This window comes from Periplaneta americana, chromosome 4, assembly GCF_040183065.1.
Source record: "Periplaneta americana isolate PAMFEO1 chromosome 4, P.americana_PAMFEO1_priV1, whole genome shotgun sequence".
Lineage (NCBI taxonomy): Eukaryota > Metazoa > Arthropoda > Insecta > Blattodea > Blattidae > Periplaneta > Periplaneta americana.
In genome coordinates this window covers 99,383,177-99,401,947 of record NC_091120.1, presented here as the reverse complement: position 1 = coordinate 99,401,947, position 18,771 = coordinate 99,383,177, and the positions used below count along the sequence as shown (strand labels likewise).

General features: G+C 35.4%; 1 protein-coding gene across 3 annotated transcripts in view; it reads right to left on the bottom strand.

The window, feature by feature from the left end:
- Window positions 1-18,771, bottom strand: part of LOC138698086 (poly(A) RNA polymerase gld-2 homolog A-like) — an 80,921-nt gene that overhangs the window by 49,378 nt on the left and 12,772 nt on the right. For all 3 annotated transcript variants that reach the window (XM_069823791.1, XM_069823789.1, XM_069823790.1), the window contains exons 3-4: window positions 12,728-12,940; window positions 6,356-6,515 (exon numbers count right to left, since the gene is read on the bottom strand). In XM_069823791.1, the coding sequence (XP_069679892.1) occupies window positions 6,356-6,515; window positions 12,728-12,940 (373 nt within the window). The remainder of the gene's footprint in view (window positions 1-6,355; window positions 6,516-12,727; window positions 12,941-18,771) is intronic.

Below are 18,771 nucleotides of genomic sequence, written 5' to 3'. Positions count from 1 at the left end.
ATGAAGAGAATGTGCAAATACGAACTGAATTCAGTGAACATTTTTCAATCAATTATCAAGACAAAGTTAAAGAGGCTCACTGGAGCTGTAAGAAAATTACTCTCTAATCAGCACGTGTTTGGTGTTAATACAGTCATAATATGTGACTATATCTAACACTCATTCCATGACAGATATGCTACATACATATTTAGTAAAATTAATTTATAGTATTAAAAAACACGCAGCAAAACAGGGGTCGTATGTTCTGTTCGTGTTGGTCAGCTTCTTAAGTAGAGATATTTTCACTGGAAGTACTTTGAAATGCATGATGTACAGCAAGAATAAAGCCAGTAAATGTTTCGTAACTAATTCACTAACATCTGCAGACTATGCCAAAACAAATACAGTGAAACTTTTCATAACGGAAATTCTCAAATAACAGACACATTTCTTTACAACAGACATCTACAAAAGTCCTGCAGAAGTTAACTTCTGAATAAAGGACAGGCAAAGCAAATTACCCTTCCTTTTAGGAGATATATATTGAAACTGAAATGTACAAAGACTGCAAAAAAAAAAAAAAATCCAGATTTCTTTTAATACGCAATATAATATACAGTACAGGTTATGTTATTATATGTTAAAATGTACAAGGATTACCAAAAAAGAAACAAAAACTATAGATTTCTTTTAATGCACATTGTAATGTGCAGTAAGTTACAGTTTACGTTATTATAATGTTCAAAACAGTATTCCATTTTTTAAATTTATTGTATAGAAATATCTCGCATTGTGTGTGTGAGGATATAGAATTTATATAAAATAAGTACAGCGTTGAATATAAAGAATGGTAATGGTTTTGATATTAATTTATAAATTGTTAACACTTCTTAATAACATATTTTTTTTTTCTTCCCAACAATGTCCATTATTGGGAAGTTTCACTGTATTACTAAAAAAATCTATAAAAGAGAAAAACTTAAGAGCAAAAATGTGTATCCAATGCCTACCTACTTTACTTGAGTGATTCGGATTCCGCATATTGCGGATAGGTGCCAGGACTGCATACCACTTCAGCGGGCTGTGCTATGCATGATGTGTACAGCTCATGCATTTTGTCAAGACACTCCATCACTCTTCCTACAGAATTGCGCATGAGATCGGATTAGTCTACTTACGAATTATAGGGGAATGAGTTAGTTTTTGCCTTGAACTCAGACACACGTCCGACCTTCCCTTCTACTCTTACCCCTCCACAGAAACTTTGTTCCCGTACTGCACATAGCGAGTGTCTTGACAAAATGCATGAGCTGTACCTGTGGAGAGTTATGTCGTGTACTAAGGTGAGTGTATGTGTATGTGTTCGTGTAAGTACTGTATAGTGTAGGGATTGGGTAAGAATGCTGAAGATGAGGAAGGGAAAACCTGGTGCTGGCATGTAGCCTACTCGAATAGCACCAAGGGGACTGCCAGGCTCAACATCCTCATCTGACGGACGAATCACTATCAACAGTGACATATGCTTTCCCTTCATATGCACTGCAGAGAGATTTGTGATTTAACCCAGGCACTGGTGCACAATCTAATGATTAGAAGTTGTGCACTGCCTTCTCTCCTAGTTCTAAGGTAGAAATTTTACATGAAAATCTCTGACCCTGCCAGGAATAAAACTCGGGCTGGTAGTCTGAAGGCAGACACACTACCACAGAGCTAACTCAGCGGGCTAGAGTAGAACGAGGACATGATTGCCTCACTGTTCATCTCACGTGTATGAAGATCTACCAGTCTGAAGAGTGCACCATTTGCAAATAACCTGGATTGAAAATGGATGCTGAGCACCTCCTATACTGTCAAGGATTAAATCCCATCCTTCAACGAAACAACAACATTGCAGGACTATATTGGGATGCCCAAAGCAAAATGGAGTAAAACCCACCAAGCCATAGGAAACGACAACAACATATCTGAAGTGATATTGCAATTAAGATTTATATCAAAGCATAAGTTCCTACAATGCCTAAGTGTGACATTATGTGAATGGTCCTGACACAACATATTGTCAAGCGAGATGTACAGTTACACTCTTATTCCGGGAAGGTCTTCAATTGCCATGGAATCTGATTGCACTGTGAGTGTAGGATGCTAATCAAGAGACAGAAAAAAAGGTGAGCGTTGAATGGAAGAGAAGATAATTAAATAAGGAAGTACAGTATGGCACACCTGTTGAACATGTAAGTTGAGAGAAAATAGAGGATGTGAGGAAAATTTAGTCAAACGCTTTGGTGAGAATTGGCACAATGAGATAAATCTGCAGTGGTATAAAATCTCTTCATCAATCCTGTTTCTAATGTCCCAAATGAGGAGGGAAATGCAATGTGTGATGTTTATAAGATGCTTGTGGTTTTCATATTTAAAAAAGGCCTATGAATATTTGGTCAGTATAATTTGTTTTCTTGAGATGAAATTTTGTTTGTTGCTTTTGTAAGTCTTCTTTGACTTAAGTCAAGTTGGTTTCAAAAGTACTTCATAAAAAGACTGCAATAATCTTTTGACATGTATCTCCAATCAAAAGGTACTAGTATGTCCACCAATGTGACGAACAATACCAATAAGGTCCAATCTGTTCAATCAAAAGCAACTCTGTCCAAACTTTTATATTAAATTTCTACAATGAGAATTGAATTTGATTTGAATACTTAGTTTTACTACATTCTGAACAGATTAATATTCATAATTAAGTAGTCAGTACACAATTATAGTAAAATGCATTTTTTGTTCATACATAAAATTCGATTTGAAGGAGTCTCTTTTGAATATTTGCTCCTTAATATTATTCTTCCTCTGACACATATTGTCAAGTGAGATGTACTGTCTGATAATAGATGTACATATCAACCAGAGCCTCAATCTGAGACAGTAACACCAGTATGTTATATTAATACGGGTCCTTCAAAAAGAAAAGAAACAATTCATTCTGAAGGACTAGAACTAATAAGTAATTGTGTAAAAGAAATTAGGACTGATAGACCAAATTGTGCAAATCAAGCTTTCAGGTATAACTCCCTGTAAAGCTGATTGGATCCAATTGGATCGGTGTCTGGTAGAGTTCCCGGATAGTTCAGTTGGTAGAGCGTTGGTATGTTTAACCAAAGGTCCCGGGTTCGATGCCCAGCCCCAGAACAATTTTTCCCTTGAAATTATTCAAATCAACTTTACTGGGAGTTATACCTGAAAGCTTGATTTGCATAATACACGTCACTGTTCGTTAACAGAAAACCACAATTTAAGTCACACAGAGTTAGTGTGCACTCAATGCTGGTTGCTTGATGGTTGTCAGCCCACTTTGAGGTCGGTGGATATAGAGGGGAAAAATTGGATCGGTGTCTGGTAGAGTTCCCGGATAGCTCAGTTGGTAGAGTGTTGGTACGTTTGGTCCCGGGTTCGATGTCCAGCCCCGGAACAATCCCTCGAAATTATTCAGACCAAATTGTGTTTCTACTTACATATAACGCAGTTTTGTCATACATAGATGGCAATAGAGAAAATGACGATGACAGCAATGATCCCTCCACATCTATTGACACGGTAACAAAAGATGAACCTGTCCACTGCTGTGGAGTAATGGTTAGTATGTCTGGCTAAGAAATGAGCAGGCCCAGATTCAAATCCTGTTGGGATAAGTTACCTGGTGAGGTTTTTCCGGGGTTTTCCTTCAACCCATTGAGAGCAAATACTGAGTAACTTGCAGTGTCGAACCCTGGACTCATTTCACTGGCATTATCACCTCCATTTCACTCAAACACTCGATAACCATCGTAGTTGACAAAGCATCATAAAATAAACCAATTAAAAGATGAACCTAACTGGGATTTGCAAGACTTCTGTAATGTAGTGATGAGTCAATGTTTTCATTTACTGTGGGTGTTATCAGTTTGGAAGGTGGGGAATAGAAGCGTGACTTCAAGAAGGTATGGACTGGGTAAGATTTGATACAACCATCCTGCATTCTTCTCAGGGCTGACGAGCTGTCCCATATGATACCCAGGGTTGGCCAAATAAATTTTTAAAAATATTTTAAAAAGTTTCTTAAACTGTTTTTTTTTTTGTTTTAAACTGTTTTTATACCAGTTTTAAATAGTACCATGAAATAGTGTGTTCTTGAAATATGTCGTCGTTAACTAATGCTAAGTTCTTGGCAATAGAGCCATTAACTCTTTTACTCTCCACCATTTTTCACATACAGTGGGTTTAGAGGAAAGGGCTGTATATCACTGAAGATGATTCTGATCCATTTTTTCTTGACTCTCTCATCTTTTATTATTTGATTTTCGTGGAAATGGTATCATATTATATCTTCATATCTTGAGTTGATTAATCTTTTAATTGTTGAAAATGATTAAATTGGCACGGGCTTTTTAAAATATAAAACATGTTTATACACAGATGAGTATGGTGAAAATTAGGGAAATTCCCGATTAAAAAAAAAATCGAGAAAACGGCATTTTAGACATTTTTGAATTTATTGTGCTGTTCATTAAACTAAATAAGATAATTCATAAAATTAATATCCTACTAACTGGAAAAAACGTGGGCACAAGCCAATCATACATACACATGTTCCCATCTTTTTAAATGAATATATATATATATATATATATATATATATATATATATTTTTACTGGAGGATCCTCATCACCAAAATTTCGCTTTTTTAAATATTTAGACAGCACAATTAAAACACCTATTACTTTGGATTTACTGTTTATTACTTGGATCACACAACAGAAGCACAAAGACAAATTTGCAATCATGAAGTAACATGTTCCTTCTTCTCCTTATATCACTCTGAAGGTCGCGATACCACTAACTATGAAGTGAGATAACTGCAATATCTGTAGCCTTCAAGAACTTTTAAGACTCCCACTGAACAAATTCATGAAAGTAACAATTTTCTCTGGTTCAAGAGCAGCAATACAAGCAATATGTTCGAATAACTCGAAGAAATCATCACAAATAAAGGAAGCATACAAGATGATAGCTCAACTTCAAAAACTTTACAAAACAATATACTTTCAATCGATTCCAGCACATTGTGGAATTGCAGGGAATGAACTGGCAGACATGCTTGCAAGGAAAGGAGCAACAATATTTATTTTCCATTTTCATTAGTAAAACGGTTAATAAAATCAAACTCTCACAACAATACTCGCAAGAATTGCAAAAACATGCTGCAGACAAGAAATGGAACATCCTTCTCTCCAACTCAGATGCAGTTCCTTAAGGACCAAGAAAAACAGCAGTGGCCGCTTTTAGATTGCTTACAGGCATGATTGTTTGGCAAGCCACCTCTACAAAATAGGAATTCTGACTTCACCATCCTGCACTCTATGCAACACTCAGACTGATATGAATGAAGAACATATGAAAAGCTGCAACACATGCAGCACACTGTCTGGAGAAAAAGACCTAATTCAAAAGTACTGGCGAGCAAGAGCGCTAATGGCTTCATTGTCAAATGCCAGATATTAAACAACATTCCCAATCGAAATGAGTATCCAGATTTCTGTTTTATGTCGTCACCATTGAGTATTGAGTGAGTGAACACAATCAAATGATTAATTGTATCATAGAAAAGGCTGCCTAACTTGCAGGTGTTTTTTGTGCACTCTTCAACCAAAATGTTTCATGTAGTAGAACTGGTTTGGTAGTTTAATGACTCTGTAGTACAACAGAAAAAATTGGCATCCTATGGTGTACTTTTCAACTTTAATTTTATAGCTCAGTTTTTCATTTTGAAATTTTAAGCTAAGTAAGGGGGGGGGGGGAGAATAATTAATAATCTTAAAATTATTTTCAGTGGATTTCTTATAAATATAATAAGACATGCTTTAGACAATAGGCCTATATGCAGATACCAGCATTCAAATTGTTTCCTCTGTAGATCCCAAAAAAAATTTCTTATTAATAATAGGTTAATATCTGTTTGAAAAAAAAAAGTAAAAGTTTGGCTCCATAAAGTCAGGAGCACCACTGTAAATTCTAAACTGTAAATTTTGTAAAGGCCTTAATAAAAGGCAAATATGATTTTATATTGTAAACAATTAGGATGAAATAAAACAGAAAACAAGAGAAATAACTTGTAAAAGATGTCTTAAAAAGAAACATGTTTTAAACATATAGTTTTAAATGTTGTCTTTGAAACTTGTTTTAATCAACAGATATTGTTTTAAACAATTTTGAACACTTTATTTAAAACTTTTTGTTTTAAACATGTCAACCCTGATAATATCTACAATGTTGAAATTTCAAGAGTTGTTATTTAACACCGTGTATAAAATAAATATTATGATATGTTATAAAATGAGATCTTACGCAGAACTGAAGACTTGATAATGTCTGCACTGATTGTGGCGTAGACTGTTGATGGAAATACTGGTGCTGAACTTGTTGATTCTGTTGGGGTTGTTGCTGGTGATGTCCATTTCCAATAGCATTATTGTGTGTTGGTGTACCATATACTTCATGAAGACGTCTAGAGCAAAACAAAATTAGATCTGATTTAGAATTCTATACACTAGGGCATGATGCAGGACAAAATTGCTGAGCACAACTTCACACATGAAGAAGGAATATATAAGTACTGAAAGAATCAGTTTAAGATAACTGACTAATTAATATCCAATTGAAAAATATGAGAAATGTTTCGAAGTCTCACGATTTTGTACTTACCATTAAACTTTTTGAAGAGAACTGCAAATACATTTCAAAATAGTCTAACAATAGGATATTACGGGTAAATAATTGCATGGTAATTTCTGTAACAGGGATATAGAAATTCAGTGTTGAGGCTGTTTCTGCCTTATTAGATAATCTTGTAGCTAATGGCAAGCAAAAAACTATTATTACTGACTACAATCGGAAAAATGCATCACAGCCATGAACTTAATTACTATTTCATTATTCCTTCCATAATCTGTTGCCAGCTCATATGGCTGGTGAGATGTGAATATAGAAAATACAAGTAATTAAATATAAGTTTTATTTAAACATAATTTTATTGAAGACCATTCGTTATCTCATGAAACCAAATTCATATGCCATAGCTTATAGTAAGAACCTTATGATGGGGTAAGTGAGCTAGTGAGCTACAAGTGGAAGTGTAACAAGGGAGGGAAGTTTCACTTTCTTCTTCCCTTCACGTACATGTAGGTTTCACGAGATAACAAATGGCCTATATTTATAGTTGTTTCATCTGTAGTATTGTGAAATTGATATGAGTACTGTAAACCCGATTATCTATTATAATTAAGGATAATCAGTATCATAACCAGTGTTGTCATGGGGACCATATAGAGCCATATGGCATATGAGAACTTACAATTTTTAATGAATTGTATGGGAAAGAGAAAATTATGTCCATATAGAGCCATATTGCATATGCATGCATAAGTTTCGTACATGGAGATCTATATTTATACACTGAGATTTGACCTGATCTTATATCATCTCTTGCTGTTCCTCAAAGAAGATATTTGATGTTCATAAACACAAATGGTCCACAGTTACAGTGCTGGAAACCAGAACAATATATGAGGGGCAGTCAATTGAAAATGGGTCACCATGCGTATATCTCATGGCGGACAAGTAACTACCACTGGAATTTGATTGAACTGGTATCTCATGGCAACTCGTGAAAGCAGTTACTGTCGGTGACTCAGGAGAAGACGAGACCGGACTGAGGAGGAAGGGATGTGAACAGATAACGTACGACAACACGTGCAATATTTGTACTGCAGTAAGCGGAAACATTAGGTCTCCTTCTGTTCAACTTAGCTTTAATTTCCATATGCATTGTTACTCATGTTTCCTGCACGAGTAATAACCTGGCTACTGGGATGCTTATCTGAGCGATGTTTATAATAATCAACAGCGATAGTCAAGAAGGTCACATTCTTTCTGCTCGTCTTCTCCTGAGCAATGGACAGTACAACCTCTGCTTATACACTAGTCGTTCGTTTATTGTGCTGGAAGTGAGATTAGAGATATGTGTGTTTGTCCAACATCACTAATGGAGGCAGGTAAAGAAGAACAGTGAGGTGAAGTGCGAGTTTTTACTGCTGAAGGAGTAGGAGGACGACAAATCCATCATCGCATGTCTGCTCTTTACAGCAAACACAGCATGCCATGTTCGTGTGTACTGGAATGGCACAAGAGATTCTGAGAGGGACGCATGTCACTGCAAGACAATGCTCGTCCAGGACAGGCTCATCGTGCCATCACTCCTGCTGTTATTGCTGAGGTTAATGGTCATATACGGGGAAATCGATGTATCACTGTGGAAGAACTTCGTCGTTTGGTGGGAATAAGTCATGGTTCTGTACATGTCATTGCTACAAAGATCTGCATTATCGAAAAATCTGCGTGCAATGGGTTCCACTTCAGTTGATGGAGGAACAAAAAAAAAAAAAAAAACAGAATGGTTGCTTCACTGGGTCACTTGAAACAATACCACGAGGAAGAGTATGCATTTCTGTCTCGTATTGTCACTGGAGACGAATTGTGGTGTCACAATTTGAACCGAAGAGCAAATGGCAGAGTCAACAATGGAAACATTTCCAAAGCAATACATACAAGTTCCGGTAAAGTCATGTTGACATTCTTCTTTGATTCTAGGGGTCCTCTGCTTGTTGAATTTCTCGAGCATGTGGCCACAATCAATGCACAGCGTTATGAAGAAACTTTAAAGAAACTCAGATGTGCCATTAAGTCAAAATGCCCTGGAATGCTATCGAACGGCATTATCCTGCTTCATGATAATGCCTACCCACATACATTATACTTTTTAGCATTTGACCCATTTTTATTCGACTGCCCCTCATACAAAAGAATGGTTGAAAAAATGGGTAGTAACCTACTCCAGATACATGCTTCAGGATTCATAGAGAAGCGTGTCTCTACTGAGAGAGCTTTATGAGATCTTCTTTAAATCAATCTTGTACAACTGGAAGGTAAACTTCTTTTTTAACATGAAAACATCTACAGTATTAAATGGCAGTCAGAGGGTTGGAGAGAGTAAAATATATTTAAAGGGAGGAAAAATATAAGGTGAGCGTGTATGATCATGAAAAAATTACCATGACAACAGTGACAACTTACTTGTTCGGTCTCAGAAAGAATATTAAAATGTTATATTTGTTCCAATAAATTTCTGCACATTTAAAGGATAAAACTAAAATTCTTTCAATCATTTATCATCATAATACACTGTTCTCTTAAATTGACTGAGCATAATGGGAATTATATTAATGACTTTCCCAAAACACGCAATGAAATGTTTCACATAGAACAATAAATTTTTATCTAGAAAAGGAAGCAAAAACGAGGAAAATTGTATTTAACTTTTTTGTTTGAAATATCTCAAAGAATAACCCCCTGAAGTTAATGACATTACTTACAGTTCATCCTGTAGGTAGGTTTAAATACAACGAGCTCTACAGTATATATTGACTGAACTTGCAGCAGGCTTATGCATTAAACAATGAGGCTGGCATTTCCCTAATCCCCAGGTGAAACTAGTAGCCAACTTACATATGCTGCATATGTATTTTATCTTACACGCCAGAAGCAAATTGTGGAGTTGTATGGTCTCACTCTCTCAACCATAATGTTACCTCCAGTATATACAGCTCACTGTTTAAATAAAGCACAAGTGATCAACTATTGAAGCAATGGCTGCCAACCTTACTGTCGTTTCTCTGTTCTCTGTAAATATAGCAGTTTCAAGTTCCCATTATAATTTAGCTGTTGCTTGCATGGTACAAGATTATGCTGGGTAAACACCAACTGAATCATCACTACAATACACATTATAACAACAATATGCAACCCAAAAAAATGTGGTAAAATGGAAATGTCTGCCAATTTATTTATAATATTTACACAACTGACACTTTCGTGAAGAAGTCTGTCACTTTTTCTGTAGTTTACTTTGCTTAGTTTCATTTTTATGTTAATTTGCACTTTCCTAATCGCAAAAATATTGGTGAAAAGACAGCAGTGTTTGAAGTTGAATGAAATGCTTTAAAGAGAGGATTGTCACTAGAGGTATGAAAATACCGCAATTTCGATAAATGTCATAAAAATAAGTTTGCCTTTAGCTCTTTTTTCAGTTTTCTTTACATCATCATTGCAATTCTTTGAAGCCAGTTTCATTATTGCGAATTAATGGATATTACCATAATAAATTGTATTTTCAGAAAAATTTGAAAGATTTCGAAGAATGTATAATCATTTTTTTAAATTTACATTTCAATACATTTTTCAGATTTTGTTTCATTCTTCAGGACATGGCCAGGAACTAACTTTTTGTAAAAAAGGACACATCATGAACCACACATGCACAATACTGATCTTTATTTTCATCTGCTACAAAGCATGTGCATCTGAGAGTATAACTCTGATACTCTTTCTCAGTGTTGTACTGTTATAGCAAAACGGATAGTCATCAATGTATAACTGTGCAATTTGTCTGTAGTTTCAAGGTTTTTGTTTGTTTGTGTTTTTTGGCAATATGATTGAAACTATACTTATTTAACTGAACATTGTAACATTGATCACAATCAGGTACAGCTATTTATCTTATTTTCATTTACCTCTTTTAAATACATAAAATAGCAAAAGAGATTTTAGCTAATAAATGCTATTTCTTCAAATAATTAATGCTATAATAGCATATTCCGAAACAAGTTTATAATGTTATACGTTATGACAGGAGTCAATGTTTAGGGAGTGAAGCGAGTTTTCTAATTTTGATAAGTGCAACAACTGTGTAATATATAAACGTGTTTCATACTTTACTTTTGTATAACAGCATTATAAAACAATTACTAAAGAAATAATATCAAATTTATAGTGATGGGCCTAGTTTGATATCATGGTCTATGAAGGAAGGGGTTGCTACGACAACAATGATGTATCAAATATTACAGTACAGCAAATCGTTCCATAATACACTGTGTCCCGCTTAGAGGGATCGAGAAATAAGTGCTAATTTAAAATATAGATAATGGTTTTATAACATAACTTTTTGTATAACTTGATGTAAAAACTCTTCCAGTTTCGGAGAATGGTCAGTGCAATTCGATGTGTGCACCTCGAGCTAACCTGGAGACATCTAAAAGGTACTCAACCTTCTGCCAAATGTTCCATAACATAGCCAGCAGTAAAGACACACAGAGTTCATTCACTGTAGAGTAACAGTTAGCTTGCCTGACTTCCCTAGCATTTGTTTAATTTTATCGCTTCCCTAGCATTTGTTTGTTTTTATCACTACCCTAGCATTTGTTTCTTTGTTTGCCAACATTTCAAATTGCACATTCTTTACGGTACTATAAAACATGCTTTGCGATCGTAATTTGTTTCCCGCATAGATAGTCGACTGAAAATGGCTGCTCCATTCAAACATTTTGGTGAAGGTAACATTAGTGAAATAGAATTTAGTAAGTTAATTAATATTTATTTTATTATATTAGAGTATTTTATTTCTTCTAATCTTTATATAGGCTTACTTTCTTCTATTTTTATCATCTCCCTACCATTTGTTTCTTTGTTTGTCAATATTTCAAACTGCAAATTCTTTACGGTACTATACAACATGCTTTGCGATCGTCATTTGTTTACAGCATAGACAGTCAACTGAAAATGGCGGCTCCATTCAAACATTTTGGTGAAGCTAACATTAGTGAAATATCATTTCAGTAAGAGTACTATATTAGGGTACTTTATTTCTTCTAATCTTTATATACTTTCTTCTAATCGTATTAGTCAATTAAATCCCACTCAAGTTTTGATTTTCTCTAGATAAATCAAAACCTCTAGTGAGATTACTGTTGATAAATAAGTTCAGTTCCTTGTTAATTACTTAAAAATAATGTAAAAAAAATCATCATCCATTTCGGCTACAAGATTGTTTCCTTCAGCAAAATCTTCTACATTTAACAAATTACGATAGAATGATCAGAAAATTATGAAAACGTATAATATCAGCAGACAAAATGGTTGTAGGTGTGGTCTTAAACTCTTTCCGACACTGTACACCTTAAAAGAATGTTTTTCTTCTAACATAATATGAACTAGCAATTTGATGAGTCCAGGGAAAAATCCTGATAAGTCCAAAATGATCGATTTTCTGTTTTCGATGTCATTTGATAGCTCAGCATAGTTCTGAATGATTAAATTGTACAGAATAATACACTGATTGGTCCAGAAAACTTTGAAGAATGATAACCCAAGACAACAGAATATAATGGATCTCGACACTTTTAATTTGTTCTCCTGTAAAAACAGTAAAATGTAACTTCTCAGGTTTTTCCCCTGGACTCTTCAATTGAAATGTACACAAAACTGAAATGTTACAGTGATGGTAATGATAAATATAAGCAATCTAATGTATATTTTACTGCAGTAAACTGAAATTTTCTTTCACAATTACTATTAAAACAGACCAGCTCATGACAATAGTTCAATTTTGGTGACAGAATGAAAGAGGTAGTACAGACAAACATGAATACAACGCTAATACAATTGTTACTACCTCCTGTCGAATTTCCGGCATATTACAATTAACTAATAAACTACAATATTCTCGACCATTTACTTACGCAGAATATAAATACTCCTTCTGCAATTTTGTTTTAAAATGCCAATACAATTTCTACTGCGAATAAATGAAAAGAGAACACTTACTTAATTCCTTTACTATCCAATGAATTACTTCCAGATTGGATATCATCGGATTCCTCATCAGTAATTTGTAGAGGGCCAATGTCAGAATGAGTAGATTGCTGTAACTGCTGCTTACTAGGAGTAGGTGATCGAGATGAAAAACCTGAGTCGGAACTTGAGCTATAGGCTACATCTGAGTTGATTGCTGTTGGATCCCGCTGACTTCTTGGTGGTCTAAGAAAAATAAAATAATAATAATAAATAAGTACTATAAACTTACAAACAGATACATAACAGAAGGAGAAATGTGAGAGGGGTGAAACAAGAGCAAACGTTATACAGTAGTTAGCAGTAAACATACAAGAAACCAAGAGTATTATCAGAATTCTACATAGCCTCCACAAAACTGTGGAATTTCAATAGGTCTCTTTATGTGATAGAATAATGGGGAATGAAATGGCAGACCAACTGACCAAGAAGAGAACCAAACTACAACAATCAATCAATATGCCGGACAAGAACATAATAAAGCAACAAATATAATCAAGAGCCACTGAAAGTTAAGAAAAAACAACTGGCAGTAGATAAACCATGGGAAAAAATACAAGAACAAGTCCAGGCAGAAGGCAACCACGACTTTCAGACTAATAACACAACATGACATCTCCATAAAATAGCCATTTATGAATAAAAAATCTGTACTATCTGCGAGGAATAAAATACTAATAGGAGTAGTAGTCACTTACTAGACTACAAAAGACTAAATAAAGATATTGTTGCCCTTTACTGGATCCCTAAGAACCAAATGAAATAAAATCTTCACCACTGCCATTGAAAGAAACGATTTGCAGACAAATAATCAAATGACATATTTTACATGCAAAGCATTCACAAATATAATCATTGTCATAAACATGTTCTGGAAGGTTGAAATACCTATTCAGTTCCGACAGACAGGCAATCAATCCAGTGACAGATAATTCAACACTTTGTCACTAGTTTCAACATGAAAAAGTTCACCAATGGTTACAGTCAATGGAGAACAGCATGATCAGTACATATTTCATGACGTGTACTTATAATTCAACAGGAACTAATGTAAAAATATTAATATTGGTATTAATCCTAGTCAGAATGTTAATGAGTATATTCGGAGTATAAACTGTAGTGTCAACAATTAAGAGAGAAAATAATTTATTGTGATACAACACTATTTAAACAAATTTAAATTGTATTTCTTGAAAAAGATATACTGTACGAAAAGATTGCACTGACAGTTAAATCCGAAACATTTTGTGCAACAGCCCATAGAGGACCAAAACCTATCAGCTAACTCCTGTCTAATGCAGAAGTAACACGTGGTTTTTTTAGTTGGTTATTTAACAATTCTGTAACAACTAATCAGTTATGGGACTGGTGATAGCAAAATGGTATTTGACGAGAGGAGGCCGAGGATTCGCCATAATTTACCTGACATTCACCTTACGGTTGGCAAAAACCTCGGAAAAACCCAACTAACCCAACAGGTAATCAGCCCAAGTGGGAATCGAACCCACACCCGAATGCAACTCTAGAATGGCAGGCAAACATCTCAACGACTGAGTTACGCCGGTGGCTAACACATGGTTAGCACAATGATCACCCCAGCTGTTATAACTGTCTCACAAAACCAGATTTCGCTACTCACAGTAGCTCCCCAAATTCATCACAATGCTGGGTGGGCACCAGTCCAATACACTGGTTGAAATTTCACGAGAACATTTCTTTCCCCATGAACACTCGAACCAGCTCTAATTCTGTAATACTAGACCAAGGCATAATGCTTTAGCCCATGCACTTATGATACTGTACAAGATAGTTAAAAGATTTTAAAAATTGAGCAAAAACTTTCATAAATGATGCACAATTCTGATGTCTTTGCAAACAGCTTAGGAATAATTCTTGGACGAAAGCAATCAAGATAAAACCCCTCACCCCACACCTCATTGGTTCGCCCGACCACAGACATTCGTCGTCCCGCATCATCATCAATCTGAATGACAACCCTACAGATAGCAAGATGAGTAACCACAGTGATTAAGAAATTCTCTTGAAGCTAGAAATTGATTCCTGATACATTGTAATTTAATGTAAACGTACTTTTTTTACAGTATTTTTTTTACCTATATTACACAGCTCAATATATAGTATTTAAGGAAAAGTTGTAAAAAAAACATTAAAAAAAGGTGATAAAGCTTTCATTGCAGTTAATTGTGAGAAGCAGAACTCTGAAAAGCAAAATATAAATATTAATGTAACACTTAAAAACCTTGAGAACATCGATCACACACATTGAAATAGGCCTATGTTCCAAAAATGTAGAAAGTTATGTAGTAAACCATAAACAAATAAAAATATTTTATTAAAGTGAAACAGATTAATAATGGAATATAAAAGTACTTACTGCATCCTGTGCTATTGTGTGCAACCCAAAAATCATTTATATGGCCACTTTCAGGTTCACTTTCTGGGAAAACTAAAAGACTCATGAAAAAATGTTTCGGACAGAAAATTTAATTCAGATGATTTTCTACATTTTTTCCACAGAAAAAAATATACGGGGCCCAAAAATTTACAATGGAAAATATAATTATACCATTGAAATGAAGTCTTTCCTGAAGCTTGTAGTATAATTTGTTTTGGAACAATGTTGAAGACATCAGGAGCTCAGAAGAGAACAAACTGCCTTGCGCTTCGAAATGGTGTGTTCAATTGAACATTTCTACACTAGCTACTAGATAATCTTGGCAACAGCGTAATTTCTCTGATATGCCTGATTTAGTGGCCTCTAGTATGGTTAAATAATAATAATAATAATAATAATAATAATAATAATAATAATAATAATAATAATAATAATAATAATAATAATAATAATAATCCGTGGTGTCACAGCTATTGAAGAGCCCAGACTGACCAGCCAGCTGCTGGTCTCACGTTCACATACTGAAGCAGAGGTGCATGATCATCCAACAAGAATGAAGATATCGTGTGGTTAGAATGATGATCCTCCCAGCTGTTATAGCCAGCTTTCACAACTGGATTTCACTACCTATTGTAGCTCCCCAAGTGCATCACGATGATGGGTAGGCACCAGTCCCTGACATTGGCCAACATTTTAAGAGAAAATTTCTCGAACCAGCACGCATTCCGTAATGCGAATCCTAAGCAGGATGTCTCAGACCACGACACCTAGTATAGTTAAAAACCATATTTCATGTGAGTAAGTTTAAACTTCTAATTCTGCACACCACTTGCCTTGAGATTTGACTGTCACTAACCATTTCAAATTATGTACATAAACATACCACCCATAACACACATTATGTTTGAAAAATGTACTAAAGATGTGTAATATACTGTACTGAAATATTTTAATGTACAATTAAGATTATTTAATTAGGGGCCTAATTAATTGACCTCAAGACTCTCCTAAATTACTTTCCTCGCTAGAATAACAATTTGTACACCACTTAGAGTGAAATGTAGAACTAAAGTTCAAAATAATCTATATGAACAATCTGAAACATCAGTGGAATTAAGGCAAGGGGATGCCTTATTTTGTATTCTTTTTAGAGCCTGGATAAGGTAGTTAGATTTGGGGGGAAAAAAAACCAAAGGAACATAATTATGCAGAATAATAGAACATTACAAATATTTGCCTCCACAAGGCGGCGATGGGTAGCGGAGTGTCTTGGTGCGCGTTTCGTCGATCCAAATTCCTGGATAGACGACAGATGCTTCGGAAGAGACGGAATCCACCTAAATCGGAGGGGGGCTGCAGACATGGGATCTCTCTTCGCGCGGGTAGTTACTACAACATGGCGCGGCGGGATCGAGGATCCATCAGCTGGCAGCGGCACCGAAGGACCATCAGCCGACGGCGGGGGCGTGGGACTACCGGCGGTCAGCGGGGGTGCGGTCGAACACCTATCCGCGGGCGGCGTAGACCTGCAGTGACGGCGAGGTGCCACGGGGATTCAGAATGTTCAAGTAAGGACAGGCCTACTAAGACTACTGCAGGTTAATTGCCGAAGTATTAGAAATAAACTTATTCCGTTTTGGAACTTGGTCGATGTTTATAATCCAGATGTAATAATTGGGACGGAATCATGGCTTAGGGAAGACATAAATGACTCGGAAATTTTTAGGTCGGATTATAGAGTCTTCAGAAAGGATAGAAGTGAAAAGGGAGGGGGAGTTTTCGTTTGTACTAAGATAGAAATAAGTAGCAATCTTCTGTGGATACATGAGGAAGTTGAAATATTGAATGTTCAGATAAGAAATGGGCTGGAAACCTTAGATGTAATAGCATGTTACAGACCACCCAGTGAATTAAACAATTTAACTTTGCACAAACTAAATGAATATCTTAATACAGTATCAGAAGACCGAAACGTAGTAATTGCTGGGGATCTAAACCTCCCGAAAATTAACTGGAACGGGATTTCAGGTACAAATTCAGATGCACAGACCCTTGTTAATGAATTGATCTGGCGAAAAGATTTCACGCAGGTAGTAAATGGTCCGACGCGTGACAATGCCCTCTTAGATGTTTACCTACTAAGACCCGTCTCTCTCTTTGTCAACTCTGAAAGTCTTCATAAAATAAGTGATCACAATAGCGTCTTATTAGAAATCTTATGGGGAAACACAGTAAATCCGAGGTCAAGTCCAGTGTCTGTCTGGAATTTTAACAAAACCGATGTCCATGAATTACAAACGTTTCTACGACAAAAGCATGATGACTTTCTAAGGACTGAAGGAAATATGGAAAATGTGTGGCATAAATTTAAGTGTATAATTTTCGAGGCATTAGTAAAATGTGTACCTTCTAAAATAATTAAGAAAAATCCGGACCCAGAATATTACACTAATTATATTCGCTACTTAAAGAAAAAGACAAGGCGCGCATTTAGCAAACGTAAACGGAGCCATGAGCATTGGGAAAAATATGTTGAATTAATTAAGAAACTTGAGTGTGAAAAAAGGTTAGCTCAGGAAAATTTTCTAAAAACTATTTTAAAAGAAGATGAAAGTAACAATTGGAGACAGTTTTATAATTATGTACGCAGGAGAAAAGGGAAAAATGAAGGAGTAGTGCTTTTACGAAATCAGAACGGAGAAAGTATAACTGATGACAAAGAAAAGGCCGACTTATTAAATTCCTATTTCATTTCGGTTTTCAATAATAATAATAATAATAATAATAATAATAATAATAATAATAATAATAATCCCGCTGATAGGAGTGGTTGTGTCACAGACCGTGAATGTGAACCAAATTCGACTTTCAAAATAACTTCCAAAGGGGTTAGAGAGAGAATAACGAAATTAAAAAATCGGAAGTCTCGAGGACCAGATAGTATTGCTACAGAGATTCTTAAATTAGGTTCCGAGGCCATAATTCCATACTTAATGCGTATATTTCATGTTTCCATAAACAATGCAGCTATTCCATGTGACTGGAAATCAGCTATAGTGGTACCCATACATAAAGGTGGAAATAAATTAGATGTCGGAAACTACAGACCGATTAGCCTTACATCTGTCGTATGTAAAGTCATGGAGCATTTGATATCGGATTATATTCGTCATGTTCTAAATGCGAAAGACTGGTTTTACAACCGCCAGCATGGTTTTAGGGAAGGCTTCTCATGTGATAGTCAAATTACGTCGCTGGTTCAGGATCTAGCTGAAGAGGTAGATAGAGGCGGAAGAATCGATGCAGTTGTGATTGACTTTTCGAAAGCATTTGATTTGGTGCCACATGACATATTAATAGATAAGTTAAGTAGGCTAGGAATAGATAAAAGAGTGGTGCTATGGATCCAAGAATTCTTAAAAGGCAGAATCCAGAGAGTTAGAGTAGGTCATGAAATATCGGAAATTGGAAATATAAGTTCAGGGGTGCCACAGGGCAGCGTTCTGGGTCCATTACTCTTTATAATTTACGTAAATGACCTATGCCAGGATATTACATCAAATGTGAGGCTATTTGCAGACGACTGCATTATCTATAGAAA